Genomic DNA, 20,691 nt, shown 5'->3' with positions numbered 1-20,691 from the left:
CGTATTACAGATGATTTTTGAGGAAAAAATCGTAAAAACCAGCAAACAATTTTTGAAGAAAAAATTATGAAAACCTAGAAATCTGAGGTTACAAAACATCGTTTTTGTGGAAAAAAGGGTAAAACCCAGATAACCAAAATCTTACGCGACATCGCGGATTACAAATGAGATAATTTTTAAGGGAAAATTATAAACCTGTTGTGACGTTTTCACACATCGCCCCATTGCAAATGGGGACCCCTGTTTTTTGCTTTTTAGGGTTTGTTTTTTTTTAGGTCTTTTAGGGCTCTGTCAGTTGGCTTTTGCATTTTTGAGTGCTGTCGGGGAGATCAATAGGATAGCAAGTCCTGCTGGAGTGAAGTCCTGATCCTGAAAATTTGGCTAAGTCTGGAATGTCCTGATCCTGAAATTTGACTAAGTCTGGAAACTGAAAAACCTCAAAAAACTAGATTTTGCAATATAACTCCTGGAGGTCTGAAACCACTCTCAAACATCCTGAAAGTATATATGGAATATAACTTAAAGTATAAGAAAGAAGAAAGATAGAAGGAAATGTCATTCCATAAAAATTATCCTGATAGAGAGTTCAAAAAGTCAAATTTCGCTCCTGTCCTTCACTGAGGATCCAGAGCGAATTTCGCTCCTGTCCCTCTCCAAGGGACCAAGGCAAAGCGCTCCTGTCCCTCACCAAGGGACCAGGGCGAAAGGGGCTTATTTGAGTCATTCCTGGCCTTGTTTGGTCAGATTGAAACATCAAAGGCATGGTGAAGGACGAAATGAGCATGATAGAGCATCCAGACTTGACAATGAAATGATGGAGTTTCTGTCTACAAAGGTAAAAGCGCTCCTGTCCCTCACCAAGGGACCAGAGCGATTTTCTTTATATACACATTTTTAGACCTTTCTTAGACTTGAACTCTTATTCATGGCGTGTAACAAGATGATATCTTCCTTAGCCAAGACATTTCATGGTGAAAAGTGAAGCATTTTGGCCTAGAAGACAAAATTCGCTCCTGTCCCTCACTGAAGGACCGGAGCTTGAATTTCAAATTTGCACTGTTCTTGTAGGATCAAGACAATTTTATGATTTGAAGAGACCAAGGAAAACATGATTTATCCATTGACTATAATTTGGAAGGTTAACAAAGGACGGATAAGCTTGGATTTGCAAAATCGCTCCTATCCCTCTCCAAGGGACCAGGGCGAAAAACCTAATATCCAGTCCTTCTCGCCAAGTTTGGACAAATCTAAGCCAAGGCGCGAATTTGAAATGATGTTTAAAATGCCTTGAGGTTGATATGATCAAGAATTTGCGCAATGGATGCAAAAGGCGCTCCTGTCCCTCACTAAAGGACCAGGGCGATTTTTATAAAATCAACAATTTCCCTCCGAGATTATGCTAAGGCAAAGTTGAGCAAGATTGGAAAGGTCTTCTAAATCATGATGAACAAAGGTTTGACTCCAAAAACTTGATGATCCTAGGCCAAATGCAAAAGGCGCTCCTGTCCCTCACTGAAGGACCAGGGCGAAAATCTCTAAAACATCAATTTTGCCTTGCAAAAAACGAGTTGAACATGCACTGAAGGGACGAAAGGGATCATTGCTAGCCCCACAACGTGAATTGGCAATTAAAAAATGAAGGATTGAGGACAAAAGTGAAAAGGCGCTCCTATCCCTCTCCAAGGGACCAGAGCGAAGTTATTGGCATTCACTATTTTCTACTTGGGCGTTAATATCCTCCAAATCGCATGAAATGCCAAAATCATCAACTTCGAAATATTTGAAAAAATTAATTAAATTGGCATTTAATAAATTAATTTTAGGCCTCAAAAAATCAAATTTCTATTATAAAGGCATTTAAAATTAATTTTTGTGAAATAAAAAATTAAAAGTTGAGTGCACAAGGCATTATTTTGCCTTTATTTGGCAAGTCGACTTACTCCTTTTGAGGTTTTATTTATTATTTCACCTTTTATTTGCTAGGTCGGCCTCATGGGTAAGTAGAAGGTGAGCGCTCTATATATTGGGGGTGTTTTTTCACAATTTAAATCATTCAATCATCCTTTCAAGTGCGAAATTGGAGAGCTAATTGAAGGTGCGAAATCTAGCTGGAGTGGAGCGAATTTCTACTAAGTGTGGAGACTAAGGAGGGCGAAATTCATATTGAAGGCTATTGGAGAGGCGAATTTCTTGCTAGATTGGAGGATAATTTCCAGATTTTTGAGGACATTTGAAGGCGAATTTCCAGATCTTGAAGAAGCTAGTGGAAGGTGGAGTTCTTTTCCAAGCTAAAGGAGGCGCAATTTGTTCAAGAGAAGGCTTTGATCTACACTTTGCCTAGCGAAATCTATTTTTTTTACATCATTTCTTAGAGTTTAAAACTCAAGAGGAGGTATGGCGAAATCATCTTGACACCCTTGTTCGAGGTTTGATTTTTTAGACATCTGTTTTGGAAAATCTAAGTATTGCGTAGTTAATTAGGAAACGATAATTCAAAGATTTATCATAAAGTTTCCTAATTAAAATCTTGAATCTTCCTTTTAAGTTTAAATTTTAGACTTCAAGATATATTACTAATTGTGAAATGTTGTGTAGGTATCAAGATGGCGACTCCCAAGCTCGAAGGATCTACAAGTCGGAAGGTTCTCCTCAAGGAAAATCAAGCCAGATCAAGGACGGTCTCCTCCAAGAAGATCAAGCAAGGACAAGGGCGACCTCCTCCAGTCTAGCATCGACAAGGATGGCTTTCTTCAATCAAACATCAACAAGGGCGACCTCTTCCAATCCAGCATTCCAAGGCGAGGTACATCATCATCCTGCACATCAAGGACATAAGAAGTCAGAGCAAAGGGTTCGTTGAAGAAGCAGATAGTTCCAGATGAATTAATTAAAGCTAGCTTCTCAACAACATCAAGTTGAATATTTACCAATTTACAAGTGTCAGACGAGGTGGCATCCTAGTCATCACTTCTCTAATCAGTGTGGTCCACCTCAGCATTTCCAGATTCAATGTACCTAACTCATGGAAGGTGGCACAAACTCCGATGTACCTACCCCGGCTATCCATTGGTCGATTTTTCCAGAGAGGACATGTGTCCAAGCAATACAATTATTTCATTGGTCAAGCATTAAATGTTATGTAATGGTTGTAACAAACCCTAATTAGGGTTTTCATTGTAAAATCTTGGCCATTGATCTCGAATTGATCTTAGCCATCGAATTGTATTGAGGGCACTATATAAGCCCTGGCATTTCATTTGTAAAGGCAATAGAATAGAAATAGTTGGAAGCAGTTAGTAGATAGAGAGTAGTTAGAAGGTGATTAGCTAGTTGATAGAATAGCAATTAGAGTAGAGTAGAGAGAGAAGGCAAAGATTGTTGCCAAGATGTTGTTGTAAAAGACTTGTAACTTCATTGAAGAAATGGTGAAATTTATGGGTCGATTCGACAATTTGCATGGTCTTTATACTTCTCATATTTGATTTCATGTTATTAGATGAGTGGAAGAAATGTGCTTGATTGATGGTGAAATTCGTATATCCATACTACTAGCAGTTTGTTGATTGCAGACTTGCCTTGTGTAGTCAACTGGAATCGTTCAGCTTAAGCCTAACTTCAATTATCACTTCTTCATTGATATGCATCAGTGTGATGGTGTCTATGCCTGCAGTGATGATTTGAACATCATAAAGATTTCCTTCGAAGATCGCACTAGCCTTGTGGAGATGGTCCAGCGATGTCAAAACAAGACTTAGTTAGAATTTCATCGAAGATCAATCATTGCTCCTACATTCCTTAGTATTAAGATTAGATCCTCTCCTCGCCCTCGTCTTTTTTCCTTTTTTCAAATCAAAGCTAGCAAGACCCTGTGTTCCAGCAATATTCAAAGCAGATCAGACGTTCAATCATCAAATGTAAGTCCCCTTGTGATTCCAGCAAATCACATCATACCACAAAGAGCTTATCCACACGTAGAGATCCTACAACGAAGAACCTTGGAGTCATCCTGATTGATCCTTTTCCGCGATATCTTCAGCAATCAGAGGCTTTACTCAAGAGAGGATAAGGTACCTTTAGGTATTTTATTTTGTGTTTGATAGTGTACAAAATACACGTCAACAAAACCCTGCGAACAATTTTTGAGGAAAAAGTCGTGAAAACCCACCCATGATTTTTTGTTGGAAAAATAGAAAACCGACATTCAATTTTTCAGGAAAAAATTGTGAAAACCATGGAACCTGTAAGACAAGGTCTAGCCTAAATCAATCTGATAAAGGTAACGATATTCAAATATTGTGAACATGCACTATTTCCAGGTGTTGTGGCAACTGTTGAAATTTTGATTGTGTTCCAACATGATGTTGGTCAAAGATGCCATCACGAAAATGGAGGTTGAACGAGGTCAACCTAGTGAAAGCATGAGACAGAAGAATTTGATTTGATTTTTAAAAAAAAAAAATCAGAATAGAAGCAGCTGCTGAAAAAATTTGAAAACTTGGAGGAAAATTCTGGCACGAATTTCAAGGTTTGGAAGAAACCCCGAAATTAAAATTTTCTGCAAACTTAAAACAGCATAAATGGTGCCCAAAAGACAACAAAATTCCCGACGTCCACAGAATTAGTAGAAATCGCTGACTGTTTTTTAATTCCAAGGCAAATTCGCTGGCACAAAATTCGAGGCATGGAAAACGAGGCACCTAGAACATCTGAGACCAACCCAGAACAGCTCTCGAAAAAACCCAACAAGAATCTGAAATCAAAATGTAGATCCAACAGCTCAAAAATCAAGGAACAGAAAATGATGCACCCAGAAAAATCTGACGACGACCCGGTTGAGGTCTTGAAAAACCCACCAAGAATCTGTAACCAGAATAAAATTTCGACTTGAACTGAAGGTTCAAAACCCTAGTCGAAAATTGCAGAAACCCTAGGTAAATTTTCAATCTACAAAAAAAAACCTCCAGGTTGCAAGCCCGAAAATCTCCAAAACCCTAAAAAAACATGAACTGCTGCCCAGCACAAAGAAATTCACCCACGAACCAAAAACCCTCGAAACCCTAAAAAAACAATAAAAAAAATCTGGAAAATATTCCAAAAAGAAGGTCGTGAATTTTTATTAAAAAATTCGCCAAACTTTAAAGAATCGCATCAACCCGCTCTGATGCCATGAAAAATTAATTGAATGAATGATTCAATAATCGGATGATTACATTAAATGATATACACACGTATATATAGAGGTTACAAGACGATGTTCTATAATTAGAACATAACATTAAAGTAAAGACTAAAGAGCTAAACGCTAAATTAAGCATGAAAGCTAAATAAAGCTTAAAAGCTAATTAACTAAAAAGCTAAAAGCTAAATAAAGCTTAAAAGTTAATTACATAATAAAAAGCTAACTCAACAAGCTAAATAAGTCGACAACTTAAAATAGAAGATGGCCACTAAAAATAGAAGATGACCATTATAGAAGATATTAATATTATTTTAACAATCAGGAAGATCATTTAAGCTCTACAAATATTGTGTTGGTGTAAATTATGTCTCATAATTACATTTTACTTAAGTTGACTTAGGGCAATGCATATCATAATAGTTTGCATATGAGACACTTAGGGAAGTGTGCACATAGGGAAGTTACTTGTAGGAGAAATTCCACCTTTTGTGGTCTTATCTTGTTGGTACATTCCACCTTTGGTGGGTGATCCATCTCTTGTGGAATACTTTATTATTTCTCCTACCTACCTTCACCTACCCTTGCTTCTCATTGAGCCACATGTCATGATTGTGTGCTCACATATCCATATGGCCTTGCCTTTATAAGCAGGCTCATCTTCAATGTATGTAATTTTGTTAATCCAGTTGATGGTAATTTGCATCTTGATTAGAATATAGTTTATTCTTATCAATATTTTGTCTCTCTTATTGTGCTATTCATTGAGCTCTTGATCTTGGATATTTTTGACAAATTCTTACATATTGTAACTATTTCCCAACAGAGAGCCAAAAAGCTAGAGCTAATTGTGAGCAAAAAAAACAGCAGGGGCACAAATCTGCAAATGTGAAGACACTGGAAGAAATTGCAAATGGTAACCAGTTCCCCATTCAAAAGAGAGCTCCAAGGTCTTGTCAATGATTACATATAAGAAAGAGGACCTGGAGCTAAGGACTGAGTGGGTACCATCTCACCACTATTGCTAGAGGAATCTTCCATTAGGCCTCCTACAAAGAAGCAAAAGAGAAGGAAATAAAAAGCAGAAAGGCTAAGTTTGGAAGCTCGAGATTCAATTGGTAATGGTTCTCAACAGAGTATAGAAGCTATTCTTTCCTAAAGGGGAAGGAAACTGATTTCAGGAGGTTTTAGAAGATTTGTTAAGGGGTGCTTTTCTTTTGTTATTTTGTTCCCATTTGAAGGTTGACTTCTTAGATTCTAGTAGATTGTCTCTTGATAAATGTGAGCTATACTTCTGGAGTTACATTCCTCAGTTTAGCAGCTTTAGCTAATTGTGTTTTCTATGTTCATTTTGTTATGCGAGAGGCACCCATTAGATCCCTCTGTTCATGAAACATTTTTTAAAATAACAATTTCATATATGTAATTATGTTGATATTTATCCCCCATTAGTGGATTGAGAAAGGCTGATCTTTCTTGCAACCCACAAGATCGTGTTGTATGGAAGGAACCTGAGATTGGATGGGAGAAGATCAATTTAATGGGGCCTAAAATCCCCGGATTCCGAGCGGATCTGTTAAGCTTAAAATGTGGTTTGGATTCAAAAGCAAAACGCTTGCACTTGGAAGGCGATTCCTTAATCACAATTAATGCTATCCGGCAAAACTCAACCCCAAATTGGAAGCTAGGCAGATGGTTAACAAACAATTTGGGATCTCATAAACAAATTTGCTGAGTTCAGAATAACTCATGTTTATCACAAGGGCAGCATGTTAGCAGACAAAATTGCCAAAAGAGCAGCTAAGTAAGCTTTGTATGCCATGTCAGATACCCTCTCATTAGGCTAGCATCATCTTCTTATGTCGATTGGTGGGCAATGATGGGACTGAGATGCCAGGTGACTATAACTTTTTTTCATCTGCTACAGTGCCTTTCGCCATTGGAAATTGCACTGGCAAATTGGCAGATTTATGCAATGGTCCAATATTTGAGTTGAAGGATATGTGTTGGCTGATCCTCTAGCCAACATGTGTGAACCTTGTATGTGGAGCTCAAATGCATTTAACACACCATCTCCACAGATTCAGGATGATTTGATGTGACAGGACCGGCCTGGTATTGATGGTAAGGAAATGAATCATCAGGAGAGAAGCGTGCATAAGGACATTGACAGATTGGTCTTGCTTATTTATCCTCATTGACGGTTGTTAATGACTCACCTATCTTGAAGAGGGAGTGTTGGTAGTTTAGTGATGGGTATGGATACTCCATTATGCCTAGTTTCCAAGAAGAGGCAGATGTCCTTCTTAGGCGAGGTCTCAAAGAAACACCTGAAGAAGATATTTATCTCAAGTCATATTTTGGTTATTCATGCCATGGAAGTTATTCTGGGCGATGAATTTTTTAGGGCAAGCCATAGACATAGGGTCGATACTAATGTGTCAGCCATGTTTTTGGTAACACTTCTGGAGATGGGGAGCCTAAGGAAATTGGCTGACAAAAAAGGAATTCAATTATAATGTGTCAAAAACTGATCAAAAAATCTTTTCTAGGAGAGCTTGAAAATGTCCTGGAGAATGTCGACTCCCACAAACAAGTCCCACTCCTCAAAGACTACTATGTGGTTCGACGCAAGGACAGAGAGAAGGGGAAGCTTCCACTGATCACCTCAATGGAGCCCTCTCTCTTCCCGAGGAGAAAGGAAGCTATCTCTCGCAACATCCTATTCCTAAAAAAGTTGGTGGGCTTAGCGGACAATGAGGGGGAGGGCTAGATGTAGAATTACATGTGGTCTAAAGGTACATGAGCAACAAGGAGGAGGAAGTGTTTGGGGTTGACATCAAGGAGCAAGGTGGTGATTCTGGAATGGAGATTCTGAAAGATACAAAAGTTGTGGTGCATGCTGATTGCGGCCCAGGATGTCGTAAGTCCAGGGAGAGGTCCCAGTAGCAGGGTCAGAGGGTAAATCAAGTGTTCAATCTTGGTATGATGTGATCTAATGGTCTCTGTCTAGTTTTAGTCAGTATAATGTTTTTGAGTAATATGTTTATAGCCGAGTCTCCATTTTGTTATAAGGAAACGTTTTGGGGTGTTAGCTCTATTAGTATAGATGGTTGCAGATATCCTTTCTGGCCAGATGGTATCAGATAGTGGTTTTAGCTGGGTAGTATAAGGGATTACTAGTTTCCAATATTATGCAAAACAATGTAATGCTATTAATAGATCAAAAAGTACTACTAGTTTCCAATTTTATGCAAAACAATGTAATGCTATTAATAGATCAAAAAGAAATTATGTTGATATTTATTTGAAAGTTTATTTTTATATCATATATCAGGATAGATCTGCAAATGTTATAATGCATCTACAATAAATTGACACATATTGTGCTTTGGATGTCATGGTAGTTATATTTGCACTATGATTCTTATCAGACTTTAAAACATGAAAATAAAAAGTTGCATTTTCTCTTTGTAAACCAAAATCAACCTAATGTTATAAACCTTTTTGGACATCTTTGATTTAAAATGATTTGAATCAGTACACGTTGTACTATGATTTGTCACTTATATTAATGTCTTAAACCCTATTAAGATGAGCTGTAAAACCACATGGCAATAATTTGCATAGTTAATTGTCATGTTTATTTTAGGCCCAAATGTTTAAATACTTAGCATAGACATGAATGTCTTTGGTTGTTGATGCTTGTCATAAGCATAAAAAATTATTATGATATCTTTTGAATCCAGTACTGTATGCATTGATCACAACTCACATGAATATTTGTTTGGTGTATTGTTGAGCAGTGAAGATGCAAATTAAGGTCACTCAAAGGCACCTGAAACTAGAAGCTTGCGATGCTTGTCCATTAAAAACATTAGGTAGATGCAGTACCTGAATTAAGAGAATAAAAATCCAAATGAATCAACTGTAAACGCAATCATCAGAGCCATAAGGATATGACCTGAAAGGCTGAAAATGTATCATAAGGCCATAAGAAGTCAATGAGACCTTTTCGGGAAGCTAAAAAGCATCTACTCAAGAGTCTCTAGCGCTAGCACACTGAGTTAACAAGTAAACATTCCTGCATACCTTTCCATAGACAGAAAGGCAGATAGCCTTGCAAGGATAGGAGGGCATTGGAACTAGTGGTAACTATGAATTTTATGGAACCCATGAAAGAGTAAAGGAACTGGTTATCTACATGATTAAACCAGAGAGATTCCATAAAGACCCATGGGAAGCTGAGAAAACCTAATGGTTGAAAACACTATCTTTTTGTCAGGAGTAACTTGTCTGGGTATTATAACTGACAAACCAATTAGATAACAAGCTGTAAGGTCTAACAGTGAAGAAAATGACATATTATAAATTATAATGAGTATCTATGCTAATATGGTATGCAATTCAACCAACTGAAAACTAGTCAGTCGGCCTGCCTATCTATCCATTGCTTATGTTGCATGGGCACTTATCATACTTTATAAAGGACTATGCACAACCTGTACTCAACAGATTTAATCAATTGATAGAACTTGGGAATTTGTAACACTAGTCCTAACCAATATATGCCAAAAACAGATTTTATTTTATAAACTTTCTTTAGAAAATGAAGGAATGTGCAAAAACATTCTCTGCATCTTAATTACTAATTAGATAAGAGAATAGTAAGTGCAGTCACACCCAAATTACTATAGAAAAGGAAGTCTCTACCTGGAAAAGTACTCGCATCTCCCTTACAAATATAATGAGAGCAACAGCTGCAAACAATGTCCATAGAGAACCTCGAGTTAAATAAAAAACAAAGTACAACAATCCTTGACCAGAACGCATATGTATTATCCCTTTATCAAATGGAATCAAAGTACAAAGTCACACAATCTGAAAAGAAATGAAAAAGCTCAATTCTATATCCACATACAACAAACCATTTTTCCATTTGAAGTCAACCAAAAATATTCACTTGCATCAAGGAATTTTCACAATGTAGAAGATTAGAAGACCAACTCACCTACCTTAAAGAGGAAAGGGAAAACTAAGTTCTAATGTTATTGTAATCAACCTACTATTGTTTGAAAAAACAAAAGAATCCAAAAAGATCAATGATTATAACAGTAACAACATACGCATATGAGAAACTACAATTTGTCTCTGTTAATGATACACGGGTGTATCAGCCAAATTGGATAAAATGCTAAAAGTGTGCTAGTTTAGAATTCACAAACTCCAAAAACATTATGCTGAAATGGGCAGATTTGTTAATTTCTATGTCAAGTTTTGAATACGAATAATCAACTTTACAACACGCTCTGTATAAAATCCTTGAAATTCAACGTCCTAATGCACCACAAAATGACATAAAGGAATAGTCCAACACTGACAATGTTCAATTTGAACATACACTTATCTCTCAGACAACAAGAAGTCAATCTCTTGATACTTGATAAAAAAGCAAAATAAAGACTTCCAAAATTACTTTTTGAGGATAAGCATAGAAACAGAAGCCTTGACAAAACAGGAAAATCATCCTTTGGTGATACAAGATCATATAAAAATAAATCTTGTACTTGGTAGATGTGCAGTGAAAAGACAGCAATTTTTTTTAATATTTTGCATTTCATGTTGGATTTGCAGTCGTTTTTATGCTCCAGTCTTTTAATATTTAATATAAATCGAATTGTGAAATTTTATCAAATACCAAACAAGAGAGAAATAAAAGAAATATCCCTACCAAATTGTACTTTCACATAGGTCACACGCGAATTCCCCTTCTTCCATGCTTTAAGGCTTAAACTGCTCATTGCTAAATGTATCCCACCTAAAATGATCCCAAAACGAATAGCAGGAATGCTACCAGTTATAAGAAATGAGAGCAAACCCCCAACAAAAAGAAGTGCACCTGCATCACGTAATCAGTTAGAACACCTTTATGAATTTCTAGATACCATTCACAACCTCCCGTCATTTGGGTGCTCAGAATGATGCTTCCCAGTTCCACTTGACTGCAACGGAGAGGAATTTTATTGCATGTGCATTGTAATGATCATATCAAATACAGCAAGATTCATAATGACAACTGGAAAATGCAAACCCAAAAACTATGATAAAGAGAATTAGCAGCACTCTTACCATATGGAATACCAAGACAAAAGTCATGAATTCCAGATAGTTTTTGAAGGTCTTCTGGATGAGTATCAAAAGCAACTACCACAATCTCCTTTACGTGCTCAGGAGCATTTTCTACCAAAACTGAAAAATTTTGCTTTCCCTTTATACTTATTTCCTCAGCAGTTGAAACTAAAAGTCCTCTTGTATTTTCTGTTTGTAATTTTAACTGCTCTGTTGCATCCTTCAACGCTATCTTTGCTTTCTCAGCATAGACAATATATGCTTCGTTTGAAATTTCCAGCATTCTTGTAGTTTGCTCCTCCATAGCCTTGATTCTTTGCTTCAATTCTACATCTAACTTCTCTGGATTCCTTACCTTTTCCAGCTTTAACCATAGCTTTTCCAGTTCAACACGAGAATTCTGCATATTTGACGTTTACAAACAATGATGTAAATTGATTAGAATCATTACAGTTTTGCAAAATAATAACAGAAAAATATAGACCACAAACATCACAATAACAAAACACCACCACAGCTTTAAAATTTCTTAATTTTGTTCGAACATTTCACAAGCCTACCACAAGCATCTTTGACAATGCCTTGAAAATTTCCTGTACTGTAGAAGGTTGCTCCTTAATAGCACTCATTGTTTGCTTCATTGCTTCCTCCGTTTCTTCTGCTTGTTTCTCAAACTCATTTCTTACCATTTCCACCTCAATGTCTGATGGAGCCTGCATATTTAAAGCCCATAAACCACAATGTTAATATCTGAACAGAAATATGTAGCCTTCAAATACCAACAATAACAAATCAACATGATATTGAAGTTGCTGAGTTGTGTTTGAACAATTTTGCATGTCTAACCCAGCAAATTATAGTTTAAACATTTTTGTTCACTGGTTATCCATATCTCCACCAGAATGAATCAAGATTTAAAGTATTTACATTCTGCTTCACAAAATGATTGACCAAATGATTATTTAAAATGTTCTGAAATATCCTCTGACGGCTGATCCGTTGAACATATATATTTATTCAAAGACCATAAGGCTGCCAGGGTCTGGAGATTCATTCAGGATAGACAGCCATTCAGGTAAGGGGTTCTAAAAGTCAAGGTTAATCGATGTCCAGGAATCTCTCCAAGACTATAAGATTGCCAGGGTCTGCAAACAGGATAGACAACCATCCAAGTGAGTGGTTCTAAAAGCCAAGGTTGATCTCTCTCTCTCTCTCTCTCTCTCTCTCTCTCTCTCTCTCTCTCTCTCTCTCTCTCTCTCTCACTTATCTTTCTCTTTCTGTCTCGCTTTTTATTCTCCCTCTCTCCCCCTTTCTATATATTTATCTCCTTCGTCTCTATCTATCCTTTGTTCCTCTCCATATCCATCTCCTTCTCCATCTCCATCGCTATCTCTATCTTCCTCTCTATCTATATCCCTTATCTGTATCTCCTCACCCCTCTCCCTCTATCTCGTTCTTCATCCCTCTATCTCTCCTCCACTCTCCCTCTCTCCCCATTGCAAAAATAATAAGAGCCTGTTGGCAATGGAGCCCAATTATCTTCGTGAATCGAAGGCTTGTTCCAATCATGCTTGGATCCTTGTAAGTGGATGCATTGTTACCACCTTTGTTGCACAAACATCATTTGCTAAATGGCCTACCAATTGACCTCATTTAGTACATAAATGTATGCAATATATAGACAAAACATTTCCTAATTGACCTTCCATACCTCTTCGGCGTACCCATTACACACCAAGGTGCAATTGCTAGTATATGTGTATGTGTGTAAAATATGTACATTTTGCACATATATGTGTGTGTGTAAAATATATAAATTTATGTGTGTGTGCGCGTACATACATATGTACATGCGTGTGTGCATCTATGCGTACATACCTACATACATACATAGGTAAGTGCGCACGCACGCGTACATAGGTATGTATGCACACATGCATGCGTGCATGCATATGTACATATGTACATACACACATACAGAAATACGTACATACATACACATACATAAATACATACACACATTTTCACCTATATCCATTTATTTATAATTTCATTAATTCATTTTTTCTTTCTTTTAAATCTGCCATTCATAACCACACAAATGGTTGTGTATGTATGCATATATGTACAGTTATTAATGCATATATCTATAAGTACTTTCTTACACATGTTTGAATATATCCATTTTTTCTCATTTATAGTCCTGGAAATAAGTGTAAATAGAAGTACATTAGTATTTCATATTTCCATAGACTTATATAAATATGAACATACCATGGTAATCTTATGTTTATATATATGTATGTATATGTGGTTTGTCATAGTTGGTTGCTTATTTCATTTTATCTCTTCCCTATACATTTCACTTCTATGGTCATTGATATTTAACTATAATAGTCCAATTTTCTCATCTCCCTCCATAGTTTCTTATTTATTGATTTATTTTAATATTTATTTATCTTATCATTTAATTTGTTCGATCAAGCTTTCTTTCCTTCTATTATCCTCAATTTGGAAAAATTGGGGTAACCTTATTTTTAACCCATTTGTAACTTATATGCTCTATGCACACTTTTCGAGGTAATTTGTGTGTGTTGTAAATTCTAAGTGTCCATGTGCAATTTGGGTTTACAAACACGAATTACACCATTTAGTCTTCCTAGTGCAAATCAGGTTTACAAACCCGAATTGCACCTTCTCCTTGCACTTACCTTACACCTTTTGGTGTTGTTCGGGTTGTGTTGACGTGTATTTTGTACACAATCATACACATAATAAAATACCCAAGGGTACCTTATCCTCTCTTGAATAAAGCCTCTGATTGCTGAAGATGTCGCAAAAAAGGATCAATCAGGGTGACTCCAATGTTCTTTTATGTAGGGTCTCTACGTGTGGATAAGCACCAGTGGTCGTTGTGAATGCTGTTTCATCAAGGGGCCTTACGTCATCCGAGCTGCAGGAACAAGATTTCTCTAAACTAACAAGTTCTCAAAAAGATCAAAAGGTAGAGTTTGCAAGGGGTAAATTCTAATCTAATCCTAAGAATGACCCAATGTAGGCTAGACTTGGTAAGATTCTACCAATTTCAATATTGCCATGAAATAACAACTCAACTGAAATTGATGCGATCTTCTAAGGTAACAAATGATTTTTCAATTCATCAAGGATCATGGACACTACCACAAAGGCACATATCCAAAGCTCAATGACGATTGAAGGTTTAAGTAATTCAAATCTCTCCAGTTGACCACACAAGGCGTTCCTACAATCAGTAAGAAGCTAGTGGTTTGGAATGTGAATCTCACCAAAGATCAAGCCCAACACTTAGTCCTTCAAACTTAAATACTACTTCGACTGAGAATGATTCAAGAAAACAAACAACCATGAAGATAGCCACAAGAATTGCAATAAAACACCATAACTTCAATATTTTATTGATCTCAAAGCCAAAATAGACAACAATTGCTTGAAATTCCTTCTTCAAAGCTCAATCTTGCTACAAATACTTTCTTCTCTCCAAAAGCTCTAAACTTCTAACTATTTCTTATTGCTCTCTATTTTCTAATTTCAAAATGAAAGTGAATGAGGGTATATATAGCATCCTCAATTACAATGAACGGCCCAGATCAAAAGAAGATCAACGGCTGAGATTTTGACACCTAAACCCTAATTAGGGTTTTATTACAAAAGTTCCCTTTTTATTGAACAATATTAAATGCATAGCCAAATATTTAATTTGGCACAAAAATCTAGGAAACATAGACCAATGACAATTAAGGTGCCACGTCATCTATAACAACCTCTCTTCTAGAACCTTGTTCCCTTTCCAATGCTCCTTTTTAGCATATGCAATGAATCTGGACACGATTCCTTCAATCTCAGCCATAGGAATCTCGGGAAGATTCCTCATTCGTTCCTCCAAGTGAATAATCTGATCAAAGGCCTTGAGAAGAGCTGCGTCCCATTCCGGTTCGAGTTCCTTGATTTTCTCAATCAGGAGCATGGTAGTAAACATTTGATCTCTTTGCTCATCTGTAATAACATTCTCATCTTTGCAAAAGATGACCTTGACCCTTTCTTCCAATTCTTGAAGATCCACATCTGTCTCAACTTCGATTCTTCTGCCAAGAATAGTACATAAAACCCCAAACACCTTGTCCTAGATTGGATGGATGACCTCCTCCACTTGATTGCATTTGGCGCTGGTGTCTTCGAAAAGAACTTCCTTCATCTGGAGTAAAGTAGACCACTGGAGTAAATTATGAGCTCCTCCATCCATTATCTTTTCTTGTGCTAAGGTCTTCCTTGGTGTTTGCCTGATTACTTGAAGAACAGGAATGATAACATCTTTAGTATGAGCAAAAGCAGCTACTGTTATCATTAGGTTGTAGATGATCTCAAGGACCTGGATAGCCCGATGAATGGTCTGCATCATTCTTGTTGCAAACTTGACTGCAACTGTATGGGATTTGTCAATCCAAGAGCTCATAAGCTGGACCAAGCTCTTAACTCTCTCTGCCTCACCAACTGATTCTAGGGGAAGTGCTTGCACAGGAGATACTGCTGGATCCTGACGTCCCAAAGGCTGACTGAGATGGCTAAAGTAGCCTCTCCAAGCACCGACCTCTCTCTCAAGTTTTCTACTCTTTTCCATTTCTTCCTTAAGTTTATTTTTAAGTGCCTCAAATGAATCAGTCGCCTCATCCATTGCCTGCTCAGTGGTGAGTGGACCAAGCTCAACGGTTTCTACATCATATTCTTCTGCAAGGATTTCACCCTCGTACTTGTCCACTGCCGGTGTAGCTATCTGCAACTTCCTAGACCCTGTCTCATCTCTGATCATCTTGGACATTTTGGTGGCCTTCTTCCTTTCTGTTACTCCCTAAGAATTTCCAACAAGGCTATCTAAATCAATCGCATTATCTTCGTCTTCGATCACAATCACCCTTGTTAGTCTCTCCTTCAACCAATCTGGAATAGTGGACCTTGTCTCTCTAACTTGTATTTCTTTAGGCAATGGCTCTTCTTTCCGGAGAGGAGATGTTGCTTCATCATCATTCTTGTCTTCATGTAGCTCATTGACCTGGGGAGATTGACTTGATGAACGTTGAGATCCTGTCCTTCTTCATGTTTATCATTCTAAACCATGGATTCCATAGATTCTTCCACTTCAAGTGTCCTCTTCTCTTGTCGAGAAGATGTGCCGGATGAGCGATCTCGATTGGCCTCTTGCTTCTTCTTGGAAGATTCTCTTTTCTCAAGTCTTTCCTTCCTCTTTGCACCTCTAGGATGAGGATTGCCTTCACTTACGCTTCTGGGGTGAGGATTGCTGTCGCTTATGCTTTTAGGATGAGGATGACCTTCACTTGCACTTGCTCCTCCTTCTGTCGATCTTTCCTCCAAAGTAAAAGTCATAGATATATTTTGCTCTCTCAACTTTTGATGTTGCACATCAACCCATCTGCGAGTACAGGACAAAACTGGAGCCATCAAAGTTTTTAAGTCCACAATCTCAGGTTCATTCCAATCTATCTTTACTGCCTTGTCCTCTCTATCATAGGATGACTGGAGGTGCCTGCCACTGTCCTGAGCTTGATCAGCCACTCTGTAAACTTTGCATTTCCTGATGAAATCCAAAGGCAATCTGGAATGCATCTTTCTTTTCACTTCTAAATCATCTGAGAGATTCATCCAAAAGTCCTCTACCTGACATTCATGCTTGTACTTTCTACCAACTGTCTCCTCTATATACCCATAAGGATCGAAATTCTCCCTTAATGAAAAGAATGAAAATGAATATAAGGCCAACTCTCTTTCTGCATCATCTAAAGCTGGAGCATTAGGACATACCTCAACTGAATTTCCTAGTATGATAGGTACAGGAATTCCATTTCCATGCCTGTGTCTGAATGCCTTCGCATAAGCTGCCAACTGCCTAGTCACCTCAAGTAATACTATCCAGTCTGTCGGATATCTTGGCAACATAAATGGAGGTGAAGGACATCCATGAACTCTAATATATGTAAACTTCTGGAATTGGATAAACCAAGCACCGTACCTCTTTACAAGCTCTTGTGCCTCTTGAGATATCCGATTGTGAATCCCGCCTTGCAATGTCCTGGTGATGTTCATCGTGAAAGTATCATTGACTAACTTGTAATTGCTTCCTGGTGGATGATGCAAATGAACATAAGAATCACAAACTCTAACTTCTCCAGGTCCTCTTCCAATCACTCCTCTGTGAGGTAGTCCTGCATATTCAAAACTCCTGATCAAGGCATACATGATGTACGAGCTCATGTGGAAGGATTTAGTAGCCTTCAGTCTTCTCAACTGCACGTCCAAGCAATGGCTAATAATTCTAGCCCAATGAATTGTTCCTTTTCCTTGAACTATCACTTGGACGAAGAAGAACATCCACTTCTCAAAATAGAAGGCTTGAGGAGCCCCTGTAACTCGATTGAGTAAGGTTATCAAATCTCTGTACTCCTCCTGGAAGTCGATCCTATGTGGTGTGTTGGGAATCTTGCTCAGGCGAGGACGACTTTTGAGTAACCAATTCTTGTTGATGATGCTCAAGCAAGTGTCTGGATCATCTTCGTACATGGATCTAGCTCCTTCCAAGCTTTTGTAAATCATATCTTTATGTTCTGGTAGATGAAAAGCTTCACTGATAGCCTCCTCTGAAAGATAAGCCAAAGTGTTTCCTTCCTTGGACACGATTGATCTTGACTGTGGGTCGTAATGGCGGGCACACTCGATCATCAGCTCATGGCACTGGATTGTTGGAGGGAAACCGGCCGCCTTGATAATGCCACTTTCAATTATTCTCCTTGCGACAGGTGATGGCTTTCCAATGTAAGGGACCTCTCGAAACTTCTTCACACTGAAGTTTCCCAAGTTGGTATCTCCAATGTTGCTCCACTTTGACACGATCTTGGTCTCCATTTCTTCATTCCTTTGATCTTCCTTCATGAGGGTCGGACGACTGGTGGATGCTCTTGCCTTTGGGGTCGCCATCTTGACACCTACATAACATTTCATAATGAGCAATATACCTTGGAACGTAGAAATATAGACTGGATTGAAGTTTTTAAAATTTAGGAAACTTCATGATAAGTCTTTGAATTATCATTTCCTAAATATGACTATGCAATTGGAATTTCAAATTTTCAAAAAAAAATTGAACGAAGGAGATCTTGCCATACCTCTCTTTGAGAATTAGCTCTAAAAAACGATGCAAAAATTAAGAAATTTGCTAGGCAAAATGAAGATCGAAGTCCTCTAGCAAATGCGCCTCCTTCATCAACTTCACCACCCTTGGGGTCTTCAACGCCTTAAGGGAAAATTCGCTCCACTTCCAACAAAATTCGCACTCCTTCTTGGATCAAGATTCGCACTTCTCCTTGGATGAGATTTCGCTCCTTCTATTGCTTCTCCAAATCGCATTTAAACAATGATTGAATGATGGATTAAAACACTATAACATACCTCCCTTATATAGGCGCTCATGCATTGCAATCCCCATAGGCCGACTTGGAAAATAAACAAAAATAAACAAAATTTAAATAAAAGAGGAGGCCGACACTTATAAAATATTAAAATAATACCTCAAGCGCACTCCTTTTTTATTTAATTTAATAATAATTAATTTAAATGCCTTTGCAATTAAAGTTTCGATTTTTTAAAAGGCTAAATTAATTATTAAATGCCTTATGCGAACTCATTAAATGCCCATTTAATTAAATATTTCACGTTTTTAGCAAATTTGGCATTTAATGTAATTCAAAAAATTATTGGCGCCTAGGCATGGGAGATATAAGGGACATCTATCAACATCGCTCTGGTCCCTGGGAGAGGGACAGGAGCGCCCATGTATTTTGGTCCTCCATCCTTCATTTTTACGTTTGAAACTTCATTCTTGATGTTCGAAATGGCGTTTCCTCTGGAACTTTAAGTTCTAATCATGTGATCCTTGGAAGGGGCGAACCTTGGAACATTTTCGCCCTGGTCCCTTGGAGAGGGACAGGAGCGATTTTCTACTTTTGCCTTTGATCTTTATCTTCTAGATCGCCAATTCACGTTGCAGGGCAATCAATGATCTTCCTCGTTTGCTCTAACTCGTTTCTTCAATACCAAACAAGCTCCCTCAAGGATATTCGCCCTGGTCCTTCAGTGAAGGACAGGAGCGATCTTTAGTCCATGGCACAAATCCTTAATCATATCAATATCAAATCATCTTCAAGGCGCAAAACATTGTTCCTTAATCCATCTCGAGTCCTTTAAACGAAAGTGGCACTCCAAAATGTTAGGTAATCAGGCAAATATGATGATTTCGCTCTGGTCCCTTGGAGAGGGACAGGAGCGCTCTACCTTTTATTTTTGGACTTCATTTTCCAAATCGCCAATTCATGATGTGAGATAGGCAATGATCATCATCTCTCGTTCTATGCATGTTTTGCTTGTTTTCTCAAGGCAAAATTGACCTTCTTAGGATTTTCGCCCTGGTCCTCCAGTGAAGGACAGGAGCGATTTTGCATTTGTGCTTAAGTTAGTCAATTTTTAGGGTTGGTTCCTTGTTCATTGCCCTTCGAAAGACATTTTGACTTTTGTACAACCTTGCTTTGGCGTGGCTTTGGAAGGGAATGATTGCTTTTATGAAAATCGCCTTGGTCCTTGAGTGAAGGACAAGAGCGCCATTTTAGTTCTTGGTACAAACCCTTGATCGTGTCAACTTCCAATTGCCTTCAAGGTGAAAAAACGTCATTGTTTACTCCATCTTGAATGTTGGAAACAAAATTGGCATTTTAAAATTAGGCATACTTGAATATTTCGCTCTGGTCCCTTGGAGAGGGACAGGAGCGCTTTGGCCACTATTCGTCCAGTTGTGTGGTCCTTGCAACTTTGTTTTCCCTTGAAGCTTTCCAAATATCATTTTCATCATGTGCCTTGGCTTGGATTCGACCACAGTTGGAAGGGAAACTTGATAATGCCTTTTTTCGCCCTGGTCCCTGGGTGAGGGACAGGAGCGCCTTGGCCAAAATAGGCTCCACTTGTGTTTTGCAAACTTTCGAAATTATCTTCAATGGATCGATTATGCCTTCCTTTACTCATCCCAAACATAAAACTTGCTTCACCTTTGCCAAAAACTTGTCTTTTGAGAAAATCGCTCTGGTCCCTGGGAGAGGGACAGGAGCTTCCTTTAAAATCGCCTTGGGCCCTGAGAGAGGGACAGGAGCACCTTAGCCAATTTGGATCGATTTTCTCCATTGTGGTCCATTCAAGTTATATTCAACGAATAGAACACCCTTTCCTTGTTCTTCTCAAATCGCGAAATCATTTAAATCTTGCAAGGATAAGGTGAACTTGGAATTCAAGCTCCGGTC

General features: G+C 38.0%; 1 protein-coding gene across 4 annotated transcripts in view; it reads right to left on the bottom strand.

Moving 5' to 3' along the window:
• LOC131031102 (protein FATTY ACID EXPORT 3, chloroplastic) overlaps positions 1 to 20,691 on the bottom strand; it is an 88,139-nt gene that overhangs the window by 47,171 nt on the left and 20,277 nt on the right. For all 4 annotated transcript variants that reach the window (XR_009102972.2, XR_009102973.2, XM_057962133.2 and 1 more), the window contains exons 2-5: positions 11,866 to 12,018; positions 11,306 to 11,705; positions 10,908 to 11,075; positions 9,890 to 9,936 (exon numbers count right to left, since the gene is read on the bottom strand). Coding sequence is in view for 2 of the 4 variants with exons in the window: in XM_057962133.2 (XP_057818116.1) it covers positions 9,890 to 9,936; positions 10,908 to 11,075; positions 11,306 to 11,705; positions 11,866 to 12,018 (768 nt within the window). In the remaining 2 variants the exon portion in view is untranslated. The remainder of the gene's footprint in view (positions 1 to 9,889; positions 9,937 to 10,907; positions 11,076 to 11,305; positions 11,706 to 11,865; positions 12,019 to 20,691) is intronic.

The sequence above is a fragment of the Cryptomeria japonica genome, chromosome 7 (assembly GCF_030272615.1).
Source record: "Cryptomeria japonica chromosome 7, Sugi_1.0, whole genome shotgun sequence".
NCBI classification, from domain to species: domain Eukaryota; kingdom Viridiplantae; phylum Streptophyta; class Pinopsida; order Cupressales; family Cupressaceae; genus Cryptomeria; species Cryptomeria japonica.
This window is presented reverse-complemented; position numbering and strand designations above follow the sequence as displayed.